Raw genomic sequence first — 21,281 nt, forward strand, 5'->3', positions numbered from 1 at the left:
TTTCTGGAAGCATGAAGCGCAACTCTTCTGAGGATGATTGATCACCGGAACTGACTATTCGCCAGAAATGCTGCAGCCTTTTATCGAATGAAAAGGATTGATAACGGTGATATCCCGCATAATAGAGCAAATTCCGAAAGCCAAAATAGTTTTTAAAAAGGGTAGCATCGTCAAACGCTTTGGGGTCCTCTAGGAAATCGTCTAGACCATGACGTGACATTTTGGCCAGGGCCGTGGATACTCTCTCGAAGCTAAATCTCTCTGGGAAAAAATTCGCCCCGTATAGACACAGTATGGGCCATGGGTATGAAGTCCAGTTATCTCTATTCAGGGGCTGTTAGAGGATTTTGTCTTTGATGCTAGGTAGAGAAGAAGAGAAGAGAAGAGAAGAAAATTGACTCACCTTACTCTAGCGGAATTTTCAAGCACGACTGCCCCTAGACCGCAATCTAGCAGCGCTTGAACCAATCTGCAAGACCCGGAGTTGAATGCAAGCTATGCGCCATGTTAATTGCAAACTCGGTCTTGTGAATCGCTGAAGAGAACAGGAAAGTTACCTGCAGTAAATGAACACCCGACTGGTCGCGAATGAAAGGGGTCATTTTTCGATCATCCAGGTATCTGAAAACCGCAGGAGCGTCGTCTTCCTTGATTATTTCAAGCAATTCGTTTCCAAAAAAATTCACGACTTCGTAAGATCTGAGGCTCAGCTGCCATCCCCATAGGCTTCTCTGTGCTAGTACGGAATGAACCGATCCCGTAAGCCAGCTTGGTGGCTGCGCATGTAGCTGAAAACCAAAATTTGATTTATTCCAAGATAGACCTAGTCTGCCGATAATGGTTGGTTCGTGAGGAAAACTTAAGATCCTCTGTGCTTTGGCAACAGCACGTCCGTCGGTCCTTGTGTTATTATCGCTCGCAATGTCATGGGCTTCATCCAGACTTGCTACTTTTTCCTGGGGCATCTGAATTGACCTTATGTCAGATGACTGCTGAAGCTGCACCATTAATGAGTAGGACATCAGTGACCTATAGTGATGGCCATTAGTTGCATAGCAAAATGACGTGAAGGAGAAGCAGCATACGTGAGGTATTGCTCCCGCGCTAATTTGAACAGCTCTAATGCCAAATTGAGCTTCAAGTCCAATGCAGAAAGGTCCTCCTTTCGAAGAACAGCCTTTGTCGACGCCAGCCTTCTCTTGAACTTTCGTGGATCCGTGACCTGGATATACAGCTGGTCGACCATCTCCTGCAGGTCTGCCAAGACAGTCCGGGTTCTGGCAACATATTTCTGTAAGAGAGCACTGTTCCAGGCTTGTTTTGGCAGGGGACTGTTGGCAAGTTGGCTTTCGGTCTCCACCAGGAAGTCTTCAAAGTCTTTGAGTCTTTCTGACTTCTCAAGAAGGGCATCCGGGACGTTTTTGATCTTGTTCCATAAGCTGACGAGTTTGATTGAGGCGCCGGTTACCTTTGCGGTGATATCAACCACGGCTATGACGCTTGCTGCTAGGCCAAGAGCTTCAGCCATTGCAATCGGAGCTTTACGGCTGGCAATCTCTGAGGATTCAAGAGGTTTCGAGGAACGTGTAATGTGCTGAGGTGACTCGGTTGGGAGTGATGTTGGTAGAGTTCGAGCGGGGGTAAGCAAGCTGCAAGCATCGACAAGAAACGAGGGGGAATCTGAGAGATTATGGCAATAGAACTTAGGGGATTGTGTTTCAGTCATTGGCCGAATCACCTGCAATTCCCATGGTTGGTCTGTACGCGCCTCAGGTTGGTTCGCCCGTTGCCTACTTACTTGCATGGTGGTGTTGGCTCACAGTACGTACCAAGTATGCCTTGTCCTGCCACTCATGTTTTTGTTGAATTTTCACCCTGAATTCAAGTAAGCTCGTGGGCTCAAACTACATCCCGGTTGCCTCACCACCATTTAGACAAGATGCCAGCGAGGCTGAGGGCGGACCCATGCCGTTTTCTCTCCAGCCTGCATGATGCGGATGCACTTGGTCACAGCCATAGAATGCCTTTATATATGCACTGTCATCAAGAAGAATTCGTGCACATTGGAACATCAGAAAATGACGTTGTGTTCTTGTCCGGACCTGCTGCTCATGGAGTGCCGCTCCCTCCGAGAATGCCCGGACCTGAGTGCTCCACAGCGGCCCGGGTGGATAAACCCCGCAGGATGCCACCGGCGTGAGTCACCCCGCAATTGAGTCCGAGGACGGCATCTCTTCGGACTTGTCGCGCTGGTGCAGTTGGATTCCCTCAAATACCTTGGCATTCGACAGCCAACGCCCCGGTAAGGCTAAGCTCGCGCCTCGCAACCAGCATACGACAGTCTGTTCACGTAGCAGTCAAACACACCAACGATTGAAATTCTTCGAATTCCAGCCATGGAAACCGCCAGCGAAGATCCCCAGTTCGACAACCCAGTCGACGTCGAACCGACACCGGCAACCTCAAATATAATCGCAACAACATACCACTCCGTAATAGAATCTACAACACACAACAACCTCCCAGCAATCATCAAAAGATTCACCTTCCCCGAAAACCCAAGAACCCACCACCGCTGGCGCAAAGAAATCGAAGCCCTCAACCTCGCCAGAGGTCACGTACGTACGATTATACATCTACCTACCGACCATTCATCCATACCTTCCCTACTCCCTTTCTCCCCCATAACAACACAATCTGCCACCTAAACTCACTTCCATTCCAACTTACACTCCCAAACAGCCAAACATATCCCGAATCCTCCACTCCTCCCCCTCCCCACCAACAATAACCCTCCGCCACGAAGCCGGCCTCAGCCTAGAAAAACACATCAACCCGCAAACCTCCACCTGCACCCTCTCCCACTCCGACGCCCTCGCACTCTGGTCCCAAATCGCATCAGCCCTATCCCACCTGCACTCAACTTGCAACATAATCCACGACGACGTCAAACCAGAAAACATAATCTTCTTCTCCCCTCTCCATTCTACCCAAAGAGAAGAACGCCCACAACCCCACGCAGTCCTCCTTGACTTCGGCGCCGCCATCCCCCTGCCCCTCCTCTTCATCAGCCTCCCGCTCTCCCGACCTCAACATCTGGTCCCCCTCCGGCACACCCCCTACGCACCCCCGAATTCCTCCACCGCCACAAATCCCCCGCCTCCGACGTCTGGGGGCTAGGCGTCACCCTCCTCTTCTGCTTCAAATACATCCCGCTGCCCGCAGGCTCCTGGATCCTGCCCCACGTGTTTGAAGACGAAGATGTCAAGCAAGAAATGGTGGCGTGGTTGGATGAGATCGAGGAGCTGAGGACGTCGTTGAGCGGTAGTGGGGTTGCTGAGAAGGTGTTGCTGGGGAGGATGTTGGAGAGGGATCCGGGCATGAGGATTGGGAGTGGGGAGATTGTGGAGGTTCTTGGGTCGTGATGGTATGGGGAGGTGGGAGTCGTGATGAGGGTCAAGAGTAAGACAAGATCTAAATCTATCGTCCTTCCCGATATATCAAGATGAATATATCGTCATAAACCACACAATCCGCTCGAGTCACTCCACGGCACGCACCACCTCCCGTCTCCCCATGCATACATACGTACATCCATCCATCTACCTACCCCCTCACACCGTCCCAGCCCTCCGGAAACCTTCATCCCAGACATCCAATCCTTTCTTTTTTTTTCCATTTTTTTTTTCCAACTCTTACCCCCCTTTTCCTACATACCCATTTGTACACTCACCGACCCCAAAAAGCAGGTCCAATCCCAGATCACCTAATCCAGCACATCCCCGTAACCTTCAACACTCTCACACCATGCCCAGATCTCGGAAACTCTAATATTGCGTAAACAAAGAAAATCACCCGCATACCTACACACTGCCAGACGTTGACGAGTACCCCTTACCCATGCTCACCGGATCAGACTCCGAACTCCCCCCCTCCCCCTCCTCCCATCCCCTCCTAAATTCGGTCATCCCATCCACGGCACGCTCGGATACCTAACCTTCCACCACCAACAAAAAGGTCTAGATCCGATCTACATAAACTCTCACTCGGTTTCGCTTCGCTTCCTAAGGCAGACAGGCATCATTCCGTGAGAAAACAGCGAAGAAAACAGGAGAAGGAAAAAAAAAAAAAGGGTGAGGACCCAATACCTTTATACAACACCGTAACCTATTTCAAAATCAAATCAGAGACATGAGAGACTTGAAGAAACAAAAACATTTTCAGTTGTATCAAGTTTCGATTTTCTGTCATTATAGACTAGAGTTGTACTAAAATAAAGAACAAACCTGGGCTCGTAAGCAGCAGGCAGACAGAATGTCATCAAAGGACCCCTTCGACTCCCGCCCCCCTCCCATTCTATCAGTTTCCGAATATGTATAACCACAACCACGTCAACCGCGTTTTTTGTTTTCAGGGTTCCGATTCTTCCATTGCTTCATCAAAATCCAACCCCCTCCCTGTGCGCCGATCGAAATGCCAAGATGCAACATGACCTATTCGCGTGGCCCCCCTCCCCAGCGTTTCATCCTTCCCGATTTCTCTGCTTCCATATGTACGACTCTTCGTGTTACGTTTGTAAGCATAAATGCAGTGACCGGGCGCCATGCACCTCGCTGTGGTAGTGTCTCTTCCCCCTGGGAAGCACTTGGAAAAAAGTAGGATGCTGTGAGAACTCCCCAATGTCTATGACCTCCGCTTGTGTTCCTCCATTTCCAACTTTTCCACGTTTTCCTCCGTCAGGGAATCGCCGGCCACCACCGTCTGGAAGGATTCTCCCCGTCGAGGGAGCTTCTTCCCCCCCGCGGCTTCCATTAGCTTGCCTTGCTGTGCTTGCAGTGCAAGTTCATCAGTCTCGGAGCGCCTTATCGGCTTGATGGAGTCCGCCACATTTGGAGAGTCGAATGGTGACGGCTCATACGAGTTATTCCTGGTAAGAGGCCTGGGTGTCACCGGATCGCCCCGACTTTCACGATCCGTCTCCTGGCTTTGCTCTCGTTGGCGGCTCGAAGGCGCCACGGCCTCTGTTGAATCGGGAGGCGTAGGATCAGGATGATCATGTGCTACGCCGGGAATGTCGGCGTTGCTGCAGTGCGCAGCGGTATCTGAGCAATCGGACATGGAGCCATCTGATTCCTTGTATTTTGTGTGTTGCGACCTCTTCATCAAGCTCCATCGGACAAGCATCCTTTCCAATGTCTTGCTCTTGACTGGCTTAGCAAGATAATCGTCCATTCCTGCTCGGGTGCATTTCTCCTTGTCGCCTTGAATCGCCGATGCCGTCATCGCCACAATCGGTACATCTTGTACATAGGTCTTGTACGGTAGGTGGTGGCGCAGGAGATGCGTACACTTGTAGCCGTCAATGACTGGCATTTGCACGTCCATCAGAATGATATCCGGCTTGCTGTGCTTGCCTTGCTGAGCTGCCGACATGTATTCGAGGGCGTCTTTTCCGTTCCATGCTGCTGTTACCGTGAAGCCAAGTTTCATGATCGTCTTGGTTGCAATTTGCTGGTTGATGGCACTAGAAAATCGTTAGCATGGGCCGTAACGTGGCCAATAGAAATCGAGACTCACTTATCCTCGACGACAAGAACGCGAATTTTGGCACGTTCAGCATGTGGCAACAACTCCTCGTCGGAAGCCGGCGGTGTCCGTACTGAGAGTCGTCGTGACGGAGACTTATGTTTATCCGTTAGGAATTGCGAGGACTCTCCAGATGCGGGAGGCGTGTTCAAAAGCTGTTCAAACTCAGAACTGTGGCAAGAGACGCTCATTTCAGACTGTAACCTGTCTGGAAGAGAACCGATTTCGACAAGCGGCGCCCTTTGGTTCTGGGGCTTGCTGAAGGGGACCCAGAACGTTGCCACTGTTCCGTTGCCCAGGGCGGATTCCAGTGTCATCTCTCCATGCATCAACTCGAGAAGGTTCTTGCAAATAGTCAGACCCAAGCCCGTGCCACCAAATTTTCTCGCTGTCGAGGCATCTCCCTGGCTGAAGGGTTGGAACAGCTTCTTTCGCACCTCCTCCTCAATTCCGATGCCGCTGTCTTCGACGATGAATTTGACGACGATGCTGTCCGACGTCTCCTTCTCTTTCTGCACCGAAAACTTGACGTAACCTTGGTTGGTGAATTTGATACTGTTGGTCAAAAGATTCGTAATGATCTGGCGTACACGACCGGGATCACCAATGACAACCAGATCACTCTCGATTTCTTTCGATATGTCGGATCGGAAGTCCAGGTTCTTTCGCTCCGCAGCAAAACTCAGCATTTTACTGACATCCGTGACAATAACTGAGAGAGAAAACTGGACTTCCTCGATGTCGAGACGTCCGGATTCGACCTTTGAGAAATCGAGGATATCGTTGATGACCGTTAATAGAGCATTCGCCGACCTCTGGATATTCTCAACGTATTCGGTCTGTTCGGCGTCAAGTTCCATATCCCTCAACAACTCGGCCATTCCGATGACGCCAGTAATGGGCGTTCGGATCTCGTGTGACATCTATCAACTCATTAGTCCCTGATTCCATAAACTCCTATAGCCTACTTCACTTACGTTGGCGAGGAACTGGCTCTTGAGCCTGTTTGCTTCCTTTGCCGCCGCCTCGTTTGCCATCGCCTGCTTCTTCTCCCGAGATTCCTCCTCTAGATCTTCAACCTTCTCCTTGAGCTCACTCACGTCCATAATGACACCAATGACGCCTTCGATGCGTGTCTCGTTGCTCACAATAGCATCCTTCGTCTTCTTGCCGAGAATGGGCAAGAATCTCGTCCGATACCAGTGTCCATCCATGCCGTGCTCCGCCACCTCTTCCGTCTTTCCGCCTGCCAAGATATCTTCGACGGGGCGGAGGAATTTGGGGCGTTCGCCAGTCTTGAGCTGAGGGTTGAGTCGGTTGAAGACCTCGTACATGTTGTGGCCGAGGAACCAAGACGATTGGTTTGCGGCATTGTCATCCCCATTGCTGTCCCACATCAGCGCACCTTCCAACATGGTAAGGTTCAGATTGGTGTCGACGGTGAAGATGGTGACCTGGGAATGCGCAAGAACGCTCAGTAGCTGCTGTCGGGTTCTCCTGGCAGCGAGTTTGGCCTCGATGCTTTCGTTGACGTCGGTGCAAGTTCCAAACCACTTTTCTATCTCGCCTGTCTCTTTGTTTCTCTGCGGTAGAGCTCTACCCAGCATCCACCTCCATTCGCCGGTCTTACTGCGGCATCGGTACTCCGTCACGTAAGGGTTGCCGGTTTCCAAGGAGTGCTTCCATCGCCTAGCAGTTTCCGGTATATCGTCCGGATGGAATGGATGCTTCCATCCCAAGCCCATTGACTCCTCGGGAGTGAGCCCCGTGTATGAATACCACCGCGTGTTGAAAAAGTCATGGTAACCATCTGGTTTTGTCGTCCAGACGAGCTGGGGCATTGTGTCGCATATCAGCTTGAAGCGCTCCTCGTCCCTCTCTTTGATCTCGACGATTTCTTCCTTCATCTTGGTGACATCCCTAAAGGTGACAACCCCGGCCATGAATTCGCCGGTACTGTCATCTCGGATTGCCTCTCCGAGTGCGTCGTAGACAATCTTATTGTTCAAATGGTCAATCATACCAACGCGCATGTTGGTGAAAGGCGTCTCTGTTCTGAGTAAGACCGAAATGGGATACTCGCTCACATCCAACTCTCTCTCAAAGTCCTGGTCCCAAATCGTCCAAGCCGGTAGCAAATCGAATCCGTCTGCTGATTTTTCCAGGTCGCTTTCTTGCCGTAATAGGATTCGAGCGGCGCGATTCGGGAATGTTACGCTTCCATCCTTCCACATCGCAAGGATGGGCATTTCCGTGTTATCGAGCAAAGCGTCTTTCATGAGAATCATCTTTTGCAGAATCGAGGGCGAGCTTGCATGTACGGCGGTGGAAGGCGGACCCATCGGCGGGAACGGACTCGAGGAGAGAGACACAGCGCTCGGGCTCACGCGGAAAGATGGTGAGCTCGAGTCGTGGCTGGAACTGACGGAGGGCGGGTTCGAGTTGGATATCGTCTTGCGGTCTGCTTGCTCCAGCATATTGGGTCGCGCGACCGCCTTGCGGCTCGGTACTGGCTGGGAAGGCGGGGAGTTTGTGCTGGTGAAAGTCAGGGTGAAGTAAACTTGGTGATCCTCAATCTCCCATATCGTAACAATCATTTTGGCGTAAACTTGATGATCCGATCCCCAGCCCTTGGCCCGGGGGTCAAATCCCGGCTTCCCCAACTCTTTGCGGGAGATAATGACATCCACCACGGCATCTTTAACCAAGCATGGGCCCGTTGGATGGTCCGGTAATGGCGGTGCGAGCGAATCCGGGGTCGGCGTCGCCTCTCCACCTTGCCCTTGACCAAACATATCCGCGGCATCCTTTGACGTCTGATTTGCGCCCATTTCAAGGACGAGGGAATCCAAAAACGCTTCCCATCCTACCCAAACTGGGCGGCCTTCCTGAATCATGTCGATACCAACCTGGGATAAGGACTGCCCTCTTAGTCTCTCGGCAATGTATGAGTTGTCTTCGGCCGCATCGTTTGTCATACCAAGCATCCTCCCCATGGCTTCATTGGCAAGAACCACAGTCTTGAGATTATTCAGGACCAGTATCGGAACTGGCAAATACTGCATGGCGGAGAAAGCGAGCTGACCGGGCGTGATGAATGGCATCGATATGCGAAAGGGACTAGCTGAATGTGACCGCTTGCCTTCACCAGATCCCATCTTAAAGTTCTCGCGGAAGAAGCGGCCGCTACTGGTCGTACTCGGGGCGCCATCGCTGCGTGTAGGTCCGGAACCCTCTGGTGGTGATGGTGATGCATCGAAGTTGAAACCGCTCTCTCCGGTGGAAGGCCGTGATCCCGGGGGGCTGGGTTTCTGTGACGGTACGGCAGTTTTGAGAGGAGAAACTACTGGACCGCTGTCCCGGGCATGACTGCTGGTGATAACAGGTTCGGGAGGTGGCATTTCGGCGGTGGCCCACGCATGGGAAGCTGCGGCTCGCAGGTGAACCTCGGTATAGGAGCGTGGTATAGGTCAGGTTTACAGAGTAGAAGTTCGGCCGCGGTGGATGGCGAAGCTGCAACCCTCGTCAGGTGTCCGTCCACGGAGCCGGAGTAGTTGGGAAGAGGGTTGTCGGTGTGAGCAGTCAGGTAGTGACAAAGACGTCACAAGCGACGGCGGCAGAATGCTAGAGAATCGTGGGGGAGTAGAAGGCGGAGCAGAGCATGGCGCGGCGCCTTGTCTGCGTGGAGGTCGTGCGTTCTGGACCGCCGGAGTAAGGACCCGTCTCCAGATGGACGCTTCGCTTGGGAATGTGCTCTAATTGTGAGCAGTCGAGGCGCAGTTCGGCACTGAGGGATGAAGAAAAGCTCAAGCGCCCAGCTTCTGCTTCTTCTTGTTGTCCGTTAGTTCACAAGCCTTCCCAATTTCGTGCGGGAAGAAAAGCGGCAGCTACAAGCAGTGGTAGTGGTAGTGGTATGGCAGTGGCAATGGGTAGAAGCGACAACGGCGGCTGGAGCTGGCCGGGCCGACCAGAGCGCAAACAGGGCCAGGAAGCTACCTAGGCAACTGGGTACTGGGCACCGGGCAAGGCGAAGGGGAGAATATTGAGGCGCTGGTGTAGATAGTCCCGCGCGGGTTGAATTCGACTGCAAACGGCGGCTTCGAAAAAGAGGCGGCGAAGGTGAAAGTCGAAGGGGAGGAGAGAAAGGTGCAAGTGCAACAACAAGCAATAGCGGCCGGGGCTTACTAAGATGGGGCCTGAGATAGAGGGTGTGAGAGTGAGTGTACATACGTGTGTGCGAGTGTGTGAGTGTAGTAAGGTAGGTAGTCTCGGATGGATAGATGAGCGGACGAGAGAGAGAGACAGAGAGAGAATGAGATGGTCGGATGGCGGCTTGGATTCCGGAAGTGGTGTGGGGAGGTCTAGAACATAGCGCAGAAGAAGGTAAGAAAGGGCAAAGAAGGCTGCTTTGAAACGCCACAGCGAGATGGGAATGGCAGTAGCAATAGCAGATACAAAAAAGATTAAAAAATAAAAAAAAAAGTAAGTAATTAAGGAAGTATGTAGAAAAGCAGATGAGAGGTGAGGTAACGGGTTGGAAATTGACGAAGCGAAGCGGAGGGAACAATTGCCGCTCGTCAGCTACAAACGCCAGCCAGTGTGCAGTAGTTTGCAGGAGTCGTGCGCGCCCTGGGTCGTCTTGGCTCCGAAGGAGGCACTCGTAAATGGAAAAGTGAGAAAGAGCAAAAGCGAGTACCATAAGGTTGGTACGGATACTGGATCTAGGGTATCTGGGTGACGGAGGGAGGGGTTCTCGGAAGGAGAAACAACTAAGAAAGGGACGGGGGAGGGGATTCAAGCTCACTCACAATGGATACTGTTTGGACCGAGAGAATTAGATGCAGAGGGACGGACAGAGCAGAGCAGAGCAGAGACAAACCAAATGGTAATCAAGTCAAGCCAGGCTAAACAGACCCTGAATAGATGGGACAGACAAACAAACTGTATGATGGAAGATGGGAATTCAATGGGAAAAGACAGGAACCGAGCTGACTGGAGGTACGAAATGGGCAGTGAATGGAAGCGTGTACCTACTCCGAAAGGTAAGGTAGCGTGGGTAGGTCCAGTGCAGTCAGGATTGGCAGACAAGCAGGCGAGGAAAGGACAAGGGATGGGGGGCCCTCATAGTCCAAACTTTGTTTGAGTGATTATGGTTCCCCTACCTTACCCTGCCCAGTGGTGTCGTCGGTGATCAAGCATCAAGACGCAGGAGGAGTGGTGGTTGAACCCATGCAACGTCTGGGGGGCCCCTTGTAAGGTAGCTTAGCACTGCTTAGGTAGGTATCCGTAAGGTAACATGAGGCGGGGGGCACCAAAGCTGAGCTGGGGGAACAAGCCCGTACCTACTCCGTACATACAGTACCCTAAGATGGGACCGCGACCGGGACTGGGGGGATGGAAGGGGAGCATTACTGTATCACAAGAGGTGGTGGCAGTGGGATGGGCGGTGGGACAAATTGGGCCAGAACCGGACTGGACTGAGAGTGTGTGGATCGATGATTGAGCTCGTGGGTTTTTTGTTCATGAACGGACCGGAACAGTACTTCATACGCTACACAATAGTGACTACCTACTTTACACTCCGGACACACGCACCAAGCACACGAGGACAGACGGGCAGACCAGAGCAGAGAGGAGGGGAAGGGCCAAACATGGAGAGGCAAATTTGGACTGGGCAATGTTTCTGCTGGATGCGAATCATACCTTACCTTGGATCCCCCGCCGCCGCCGGCTCTTCCTCGCTCTCGTCTTTCTAGGTACTTACTGAGTGCTGCCGTTGGAGCATCCAAGTCTCGAGTTGTGTGCCGGCGGGCGGGGGGAGGCGGGAGGCGATTAATCAGAAAAACCTCCCACTGCCCATTCCTTCCTGTTGAATTTGATTCCATGCGCTTGGCCGGCGTTCCAGACAGCGCGTGCGACATATTAGGTGCTCAGGGAGAGAGAGAGAGAGCGATCGTCATGCTGTGACAGCGGCGGTGGCCAGACGCCAGGAGGGAAGGGGGGGCCGAACGGGACTGCGGGATTGGATGCGAGAAACGGGGTGCAAAGGGACGGGACTTGAACGGTACGAGAACTTGTGCCTTTCTTTGCTGCATATCATGTCAGGCATCCAAGTATCTCACACCCTCGGGTTTCTGGGTATCCTTGTATCCGGACTTGCTAGGTACAAAGGCACTTTCGAATTTCCAGGCAGGCTTTTTAGTTGGCCACGAGGTGGATGGGAAAGTGGATGGGGGATGCACAAGTTCAATCAGGAAGCCATCGAAATCTGATTCCGACAATAGGTACGTATCCCCAGCAATCTTACCTAATCCTGGTCTCCAAGTATCCGCCAGGTGCCTCATCGCCGCAATACACGGTACAAGACCATCTCGATGAACCAGGACAGGCACATTGAGCGGTCTGCCCACCCATGACGCCCTCCATATCCACTGTCCTTGAGTGGGCCGAACCCAGCACCCGCCCGCTGGGATTCTGGAAATGGCGGTACGGATACCTGTCCATCGTATACGGACTACGCAGTACAGTAGGTAGTCGAATGAATACCTAGGTACACAGCAGGTACAGAGTGGATCGCTAGCTCGCCCTGCGGTCTGCCCATAGCTGAGGCACGGCGCACCAGCCATAGGCGTTGGCAGCGATGTTCCTTACTGCCCAGCCCGTCAAACTGGTCATGCCCTGTCGCTCTGCCTTCTTTTCCCACTTCTTGATGATTAAAATCGCCCGACATTTCCAACATTCAAATGTTCCCCGCGAGGGATTCCCCTGGACAAGGAGCTGCTCGAGACACCAGGCACCGCGAGCGCCGACCTGCTTCCATGTTTCAACTCTGTCCAGACCCTTCCCGCGTGGGGATCTTCCCGTTCGTCTTTGCGGCCCAATCCATGCCATTCGTCTATTCGTCCGTCAATCACGTACCTCATCCGAGAGAGGCCGCAGATTGTCATTTTTTTCGTGGTTTGGTACGATACTCCGTGCTCTCCCAGTTCTCACCAAATGTCGGTTTCCGTGTAACATCAGAATACACCCACATTATGCACTAAACCGCCTCACATCTTCTGCACCTCCCCCTTCCAGGCGCATGGGACCACCTCCTCCCGTCTTGTTGCCGGCGTAGGTACGCCCACAAACATCCACAATGTTAATCAAGCCCGGACGACGGATTGAGGCTCCGGCCAGGTTCGTGTACGGCCTTGTCGATGTGTTGTCCAGCTGCTTCCCCACCCTGGAGAGACAGGCCAATATCGGACTGTGATGGATATCATGATCCACTGCTATTCTGCTGTCGTGCTTCCCAAACCGAGGCCCCCGACTGGGATGGAACTACACGCCGGTCCGATATTCGCCTTGCTGCTGCTGCATGGGCCGTAAAAAACCACGGTGATGACGGCAGAAGAGGATCCCCTCAACGGACGAGGCGAATTCGAATATGGGACATCATGGGGCGTCTCCGGATGGGTCAACTCGATAGAGCTAGCAAGAATGGAATTTTGCCCCAAGTCAAGTAAAGATAGGCGATCCATGCCGCTGTAGAGAAGGACCCTGACCCTAAGAGAGGCACAGCACACACCACCACCACCTTCTTCCTGGTCGACCTTCGGGACATTTTTTTTTCCTTTCTGTGAGCGACATTCTCGTTGTGCTGATCCCTTCTTTGTCTTGCTACGATCCGCGTGTCTGGCCGGGTCCGTCAGGTGTGTCGCTCGGCACCCCCAACCGTCGAGGAATTGGTTCAGCCACTGGTTGCTTCCGCCAATGTCTCAGTCTCTTCTCAATGTTTAAACAAAATGTTGCGCTTGTTCCTGTCAGTCTCAGTCTGGTTTCTAGAACCGATCCACGGTCAAATCGAGTCGACTCTCATCATCGAGGTACCTCCAAGCTCTTCGTCCCTTCGCGATGGGGTCCGACCAGGGGCCAGCAGTTGGTGAACAGGCATCGACAGCCTGATGGAAAACGTCTGGCGCTAGCTAAAGCCTGGGGATTAACGTCCGTGTACCAATTCGTAGACCCTGAGGAAGACGCAGCTCGGTTGCGACCTTGCAGTTCAGCGTGGTCTTGCTCATCACCCTTGTCGCAAGCTGATGTCTTTCTCGCCAATAATCGACTGGTGACAGATCGATTGTCGAGTCTGTCGCGCCGTTGAAACTCCGTTCGCTGTTCCCATCTGCCGCAGAAATATGAGGCCATAATGACAGACAAGGAGCTGACTGCCGCAACCTCCTCTATACCCGTCGCGTGCCCGGGCGATCCCGTCAGTTCGGTTTGACGCGTGTGACGTTCGCCTGTCCTCGTCCATACATCGACCTGTAGACTGCAGCTGGGTGTCCTCTGTTGGAAAGCGATCATGCTGTGTAGCCGGTGATGCTCTCCAATTGCATATTCGAGGCTATTTCGTCTTCGCCAGGTCCCCCGTGGATGCGGCACAGATCATCGTTCGGTGAGTCTTTTTCCCGCATTGGCTCATCCACTCATAAGCTCTCGATACTTGGAAATGATGTCTACTACGCTGGATTCGGATAAACGCAAAGACTTGGGCTTTGACTATCTCCGACTGGCGTTGTCGGTGACAAATTTGCCCTGCGTCTAGACCTCACGGTCTCCCCATCGATCGTAGATCTACAACTCAAACAGGTCTAGCCTACAGGCACTCAAGACGCCTAGACCGGGATGGCCACAGACAAGACCAGGGCCCTGGTCGTCTTCTCCATATCGGTGCGCCTTCAGTGCCACCAAAGACTCCAAAGCTGCGTGGTACAATGCAGATCATCTGACCCTGGCCTTGGTGGTGAGAACCAATCATCCTGATGCAGCGCCACCCTTGTTTTGACAGAGCTTTGCTGCCTGAGCGTGTCTGCTGCGTGTTTGCCCTGCCCATTGTTGACGTCATCTTGGCATAAGCAGCCTTGATTGGTCGTCGGCCTCTCTCCCGAACTCTCAAAACGCAACCAAACGTCGTCAAACCTCGTAGACAGAAGCAGTGTAGCTCGGGTGTAGCTTGAGTGTAGCTCGAGGGTAGCTCGTTCGTGCCACTGAAAGATTCCATATCATGGCGCATCTTTGTCTTGACATGTGTTGGGTGCATGCCACCCGTGTCCAATCCACACAATGACTCGACTTCTCCCCGTTTACTTTGCTTATAAGTTGTCAGCCATGTCAGCGCACCTAGCACTAGGTCATAGTAGGTTGTGGGTTGCGTCTCGTTTTTCGACGTCGCGAGATGTTATGTCATTCCGTCTCGATTTCGAAACGCAGCCTTACATCTGTCTCTTAAAGCTATACACGACATGATGCAGCGCAGGCATTGCAAAAATCCCTTCGCTTGCAAGGGTATCATCGGCCATTTCGTCATTTGGACCCTGAGGATCCAGAGAAAGGACCCCTTCACGTGCTCATGTGCCCTCCTCGTTCCTTTGCCGCCGGGGTTCGTCCATGTAATTCGCCTCTTCCCCGCTCGCTCAGAGTGAATTGTCTTTCATCACTCCACATGTCGAACAAGTCCACCACTGCCTTTCCATCATTGTCCCACAATACGAACATTGCCAGGTTAGGGGTTTCACTGGCTCGGGGCGTTGACTGTTGCTACCAGGCTTTCTACTACTACTACTGCCTCTGGGCGGACTACTTGTGAGATCGATGGTGGCAGGCTGTGTCGTGCTCTTCGCCGTTGCGGCCATTGATGCCCGTTGGCGTTCACGTTCGCGCTTTTCAGCATTTGGTGTCCACACTTGACGCTGAGGATCCTGACCTCGTTCTGTGCCGCACGCATCGCAGCACAAAAAACTCGCAGGATTGTGGAGGGTACAGACTCCGCATGTCCAGCCCCGTTGCGGAGCTGATTGGGGCACCGGTGCATTAGATACAACTGGTGGCCGAGTCTCTGGCCTCGGTACCGATGGAGGTCTCGTTCCTGGTCCTGGGATCGGCGGAGGAACACTATTGCTCCTGTTTTCGTTATCTCCCATGACGGATCCTCCACCGTTGCCAGTCGGGTTTTGCGCTGTTGGCGGAATAAAGTAACCACCGTACCGCTGGCGCTCTTCTTCTTGTACCAGTTCCCAGAGAGCTTGCGCGATCGCAGCTTCATTAGCCGCGTCTTCTTCGGCCTGCGTACGGAAGCCGTTCTTCGTAGCTGTCTCGGAGATTTGTTGAATTTCCCTATCATTGTGATTCGTATTACCACATCCCTGCAGTGTGGTGTTTCTGCGCTCTATTGCGCCCACAATGGTTCGCCGGATATCTGAACCGATGCTGGGTCCAGAGCCACCAAGACGCTGGCCTGACCCCTTTGTCAAGGTACGGCGCTTTTCAGCTGATGCTCTAGCAAGTCGTCGAGCTTCATGCATAGGTATCCGACCGCCTCCCAGGCGATGTCCATCTGATAAAAATCCTTCACCCGTATATCCCTTTCGAATGAGCGACTCGTGTTCGTCTCGAAGTTGGTTCCACAGCGCGTGGAAGTTGCCATCGTGTGGCCCAAATACAATGTGTGAAAGTTCGTGAAGCATCGTATCGACTACGTGCTCTATAGGTAGGAAGAGTGACCGGTCATTGGGATAACGTAAACGGACGAGGATTCTTTGGCCTCTGTTGATATTCAGACCTAAATACACCATAATTAGTAGATTGATGGAACTGTCAGGAGATCGACATACCGAGGAGGTTTGCTTGGTCTGGGTAGAACTCAGCTAACTCTCGCACCTTCCATCCTCTGACTCGCATGATGGGCTTGACCAAGGAGGCTACCTTCTTCAGCGTTTGTAGAGCATCGGGGGCGCGCGGGAAATCCGGCAAATGTGAGAATGATAGAATAAGAGCATCGTGTTCTGGCATTTTGTCGTCGTGTATCGCTGTGTGTAGTCATGTAGTTGTTGCGTGATTGTAAATGCGAAATAGGGAAGCGATAAAGACCCTAAATCGTCACTAGGAAAGAAATGAGAGAGAGAGAAAAGACGGCAGGAAGTCAACGAGTGACGGGGTATTGAAGGAAATCGCAGAAAAGAGCGACTCATTGATAGAGTTTGGTAGAAAAACGTGGAAAGGAAGTCATTCACATCGTAAGCAGTGGCTGACACGTACGAAGACGCGTAAGGAGACCTGATGCCTTTCGGTGATAGGGGGGGCAATGGTCGGGCGGTGAGGCGTGGTGAGTCTTGGACTGTCACTGCCTCTTGGCAAATTGCAGAAATTCAAGCAGACACGCGGGCAAGTGGGGTGGCGGGGTAGGTACGATGTTATGACTAAGCAGAACCCCAGCATTGTCTGGCTCGGGAATCTGCTTCCACCTTGAGCCTTCCACCTTTTGAAGATTGGAGCAGCTGTCAAGCCACCATTCATTTCACCTTACCCATGAACACATACACACACGCACATTGTCCTGTCGGTTCTTCGATCCCTGAATCATCGAAATTCCGATGAAATGGCATTGGCCAGTCAACCGAGAGCTTGATGCTGGATGGCCAATATCTGGCAAGATGAATGTGTCCTAACGGGATCTCGGACGGAAAATCAAGGCAACGACACCTTGAAGAGATTAGCTTGCAGAGATCGACCTCGCCAAGTGACGGCACTATCCTTCGCTCGGTTCCCATACCAATACATTTGACGACGCCTCTTTGATACGCCTTACCAACGGGCTGACTTCTTCATGTATTTCTAGTCGCAACTCAGGTCGGGCTCATAACCCATCGGAACCCGGCTGTTCCGACGTCAAGGAACGGACGACTTCTCCCACTGTCCGACCGGTAGTGCAACCACCGGCTTTTCTTCTTTGGAACAAGCATTGCCTCTCTGTGGTGTCAAATACTCACAACCGTCGTACATGTCCGGGGATTCGGCCGAAGACTCAAGTGGTGTCTTCCGAGTCACAACTGTCAACATGAGGATGAAGAGCGGTTTCAGTTTTGCATGAATCTCGTCACAGCTGGGTCACACCCTCTCTGACTCCCTTCTTCTCCTCATCTCTGTATTAGACTTTGACCGTCAAGATGCGTCGCAATCTATTTCTCCCGCTCTTTTCATCGCATGTCTCTGAGCAAACTTCAGATGATTGATCTTTATTTTTTTGCCTTTCCCCCATTACGGATGCCCTCGTTCAACATCACAAGTAAAGTCTTGACCTAGCTGGATGCGTTGCGGCTACAAACAGGGGTCTGGCAATCCAACAAGTTGTCACGGGAGTTCGGCATCGCGACTTGGTTGACCCTGCGGACAGGGGTCGCATGCCCGACTTACAGTGTTTCGGAAGCCAAGCATACGGCCATAGAGGCCGCCTCACAACTCCGGCGTACAGTGCCCGCGAGGAACCACGCTTTGAGTTGAGCTGAATGATCGACTGTCGCAGGTCATCTACGGATGCGCCTCTTTCGGAGACTGTCGACTCGCCGATGGCGGGCAGACTCGAACGATGCAGCCCCTGGCGCCTACATCAGGTCCTCGTCGCCAGGCCCGGAAAGTGGAATTTTCTCCTTCTGTCTCGCGATTCGTCATTGCCCGGATGGCGATCCAACTGGTGACTAGGTATTTGAGCATTTCGAAACGGCTGAGAAGGTCGATCTATGCGTTGCTACAATGGGAAGCGAACTTGGCAAAAGCTTGTGTGCTTATTTCCCCAGGGCGCTCCGCGCTTCCAAGCCTTTGGTTTTCCTTGTGTCACTATCTCCGTACTGTTCTTCTTTTATGACTGTTGCTTGTTGAAAGCTCTGTGAGCTTCCCATCTGGCTTCACTCCTTCGCCAGACCTTTCTCTTCCCCCAAGTGGCCATGCGTTTCACCAAACCAGCTGCAGTGGCAGCATTTATTCCCTTTGCCTCTCATCTAGTAGATGCAGCACCTCGGAAATTAGAAATTTCCACTCTAGGCGGCGCGGCCTTTCGAATCGAGCAGGCTCCCAATCCCGACTTTTACTATGGAAACAGGCGAGGGCCCATCGCACTGGCCAGAGCCTATTCCAAGTTCGGGCAGCAGATTCCCGACGATCTCCTAGGGCTCATCGATCAAATTCTCGGAGAGCTTGGGTTGCTGAACGGAGGCAAAGGCAATGGCGGTCGTAAAGGGGGTAAGGGTGGCGGCAAAGGAAAGGGTAAGGGAGGGAAAGGAGGCAATGCTGGTGCTGGTGGTTCCAAGGGCAATGGCACAACCACTACTCCCGGAGGTGGAGGTAACAAAGGCAATGGCACGAAGACACCTCCAGGTGGTAAGTTGATATGTCGGCTTCTTTGGGTTAAGCTTACAGTCCTGAAGGAGAGGTCGCGGCGATTCCCGCCGAGTTCGACAGCCAGTATCTCTGCCCTGTCCAAATCGGCACACCGCCCCAGACTATCCCGCTCAACTTCGATACCGGGTCCTCGGATCTATGGGTCTTTAGTAGCGAGACACCCATAACCCAAGTCGCAGGGCAAACAGTGTACAACATTAACGCCAGTACAAGTGCCAAAGTCCTCCAGGGTGCCTCTTGGTCGATCTCCTATGGCGACGGTAGCTCGTCCCAAGGTAATGTCTTCATGGACACTGTCACGATCGGCGGCGTGACTGTAGAGAGCCAAGCAGTCGAGTCTGCGACTCAAGTGTCGTCATCATTTTCTCGGAATAAGAACCAGTCTGGTCTTGTCGGGCTCGCCTTTGGCAACATCAACACTGTCAAGCCTGCTAAGCAGAAAACCTTTTTCGAGAATGCAATGACCAACCTCGCTATGCCACTGTTCACGGCAAACCTCAAGAAGGCAGCTGGTAAGTCATAAACTCTCACCTCAAGGGCCCTTCAAGACTTGTCGGCTAATCACATACCACCAGCCGGCAACTACAACTTTGGCTTCCTTGATTCGACAGAGTACACCGGCGACATCACCTTCGTCCCCGCCAACACGACGCAGGGCTTCTGGCAATTCACAGCCCAAGGCTTCGCCGTCGGCTCCAACGGCAGCGCGCCCACCTCCGCCCCTCACGCCGCTATCGCGGATACGGGCACAACGCTCATGCTGCTGCCCGACGCCATCGTCTCGGCGTACTACCAGCGCATCGCGAGCGCAAAGTACGACGCGACCAACGGCGGCTTCGTCTTCAACTGCAAGGACACGATCCCGTCCTTCACGGTCGACATGGGCAAGTACCAGGCCGTCGTCCCGGGCGACTTTATGAAGTTTGCGCCGGTCGACGGGCAGACGATTGAGACTTCGACGACGTGCTTTGGGGGTATACAGAGCTCTGCGGCTTTGCCCTTTGCGATTTACGGGGACGTCTTTCTCAAGTCGCAGTTTGTGGTGTTTCACGGCGGGAATAAGGAGTTGGGGTTCGCGAATAAGCCCCTTTAATGAGTAAAGGTAGACAGACGCTGGACGTTATCTGTTTCTGTGATGCTTGACGTGGTAGTGTAAGGCTGGATGGCTCCCAGCAGCGGCCATCATAGACGGCATGTTTTCTTACTTATTCGGTAGAACAGATTCGAAGAACGATTAGAAAGTAATTTCTACCCCTTGGTGCCCTGGACCTAGCAGCAGGCCGTCTTTGTTGGAACCTGGGGCTCATCTAGCCTGGCCCTTCCCTTCCGCATATTCACGCCGCCGCCCCTCTCTTCTCATCCCAACATTCAAGCCACCCTCACCCGGACGGTCAACCCCTTCACCACACCGCCCATCCCAACCCTTCATCTACAACATTTTTCTTCATATGAATACCTGCCCCGGGGGACGCCCCGGGAACGCATTAGCCGAGCGGTTAAATACAGAGCAGAAAATTCCCCTTGGGGGGTGGGGTTTTCATAGGGTCGGGGTTCAACACCCCTTCTCCGAACTTTTAGGAGAAATTTTCTAGAGATCTTTTCTTTTTTAGTGATTGGACCTTGATTGTATCGTATCCAGAAGTGGCGGAAATTAATGCCTATGCGATTATTTTTTGGGGTTTGAGAGAGGTTGGTGGTGGTGGTGGTGGTGGTGGTGGTGGTGGTGGTGGATGGTAATGGTGAGATGTGTTGTTATTCACTGGGTGGTTGTTATTGTTGCGTGTGCTGCTGTTGTCAGGGGAAGGCACACGCGGCGTGTGATGTTAAAAACATAGACTTCGCTCCTGCCTCGTATATGCTTGAGAACTAACGTGATGAGAAGATATAGGCAAGCTTCTTCCGTGATTTCATCCCTCAGCTTAAATGGAATTTGAATTTACAGGCAAGGCCTTCTTCCTCCTGGGGTCCACCCATTCCATCTCCTCACGCTCCCTCGATCAAGTATGTTCACCCTGCAGACGACCGTGGAATTCCCCTAGTACTCATTCAAAAAAATCTCGATATCCGCGGGAGGAGAGGGGTGGATCTTTTCACGAGGAAGATGGGTCTCGTCACCACGTCCTACTCTAGACTGAGGTTATGATGGAGAGCGTCACCGCTGAGCGAATCGCAGGGACTGAAAGGAAAGAATAACGCGGAATCAAAGGCTCAACTACGCACGTTCTCAGACATGGCGTCTCGGTATAAAACTTACAATTCCATACTCTAAGCTCAGTCTTGAGTATAGTGACGCATGATATCGCTCAATAAATATCCTGCATTGACGATTCGCTAGTGGGCGTTGATCTGTACTACACCACCATCACGGCTTCGATGATTATACATCTGCCAAAGCAGGAAGTTTGCCTACCACTTAGTTTCAGTTCTCTTTCACTTCCTATCACTAAGGCGACGGAGGGAAACTGGTTGCGGGGGTACGGGGG

At 52.6% G+C, this 21,281-nt stretch overlaps 3 protein-coding genes across 3 annotated transcripts; 1 reads left to right on the forward strand and 2 right to left on the reverse strand.

Annotated features, from left to right (window-relative positions):
• Window positions 1–1,021: 1,021 nt before the first annotated feature.
• Window positions 1,022–1,528, reverse strand: N0V96_000347 (uncharacterized protein; the record flags this gene model as incomplete). Its single annotated transcript, XM_053195484.2, has 1 exon — window positions 1,022–1,528. One exon carries the CDS (start codon window positions 1,526–1,528, stop codon window positions 1,022–1,024), a length of 507 nt encoding a protein of 168 aa, XP_053047137.2.
• Window positions 1,529–4,683: 3,155 nt separating this feature from the next.
• On the reverse strand, window positions 4,684–8,987 carry N0V96_000348 (uncharacterized protein; the record flags this gene model as incomplete). Its single annotated transcript, XM_053195485.2, has 3 exons — window positions 4,684–5,524; window positions 5,578–6,509; window positions 6,564–8,987. The coding sequence occupies 3 exons, from the start codon at window positions 8,985–8,987 to the stop codon at window positions 4,684–4,686; spliced, it is 4,197 nt and encodes a 1,398-aa protein (XP_053047138.2).
• Window positions 8,988–18,621: 9,634 nt separating this feature from the next.
• N0V96_000349 (uncharacterized protein) lies at window positions 18,622–19,891 on the forward strand (the record flags this gene model as incomplete). Its single annotated transcript, XM_065755912.1, has 4 exons — window positions 18,622–18,639; window positions 18,708–18,777; window positions 18,825–19,310; window positions 19,374–19,891. The coding sequence occupies 4 exons, from the start codon at window positions 18,622–18,624 to the stop codon at window positions 19,889–19,891; spliced, it is 1,092 nt and encodes a 363-aa protein (XP_065615152.1).
• Between the last annotated feature and the right edge of the window lie 1,390 nt (window positions 19,892–21,281).

Source organism: Colletotrichum fioriniae, assembly GCF_027942845.1.
Source record: "Colletotrichum fioriniae strain IMI 355084 chromosome Unknown scaffold_1, whole genome shotgun sequence".
Lineage (NCBI taxonomy): Eukaryota > Fungi > Ascomycota > Sordariomycetes > Glomerellales > Glomerellaceae > Colletotrichum > Colletotrichum fioriniae.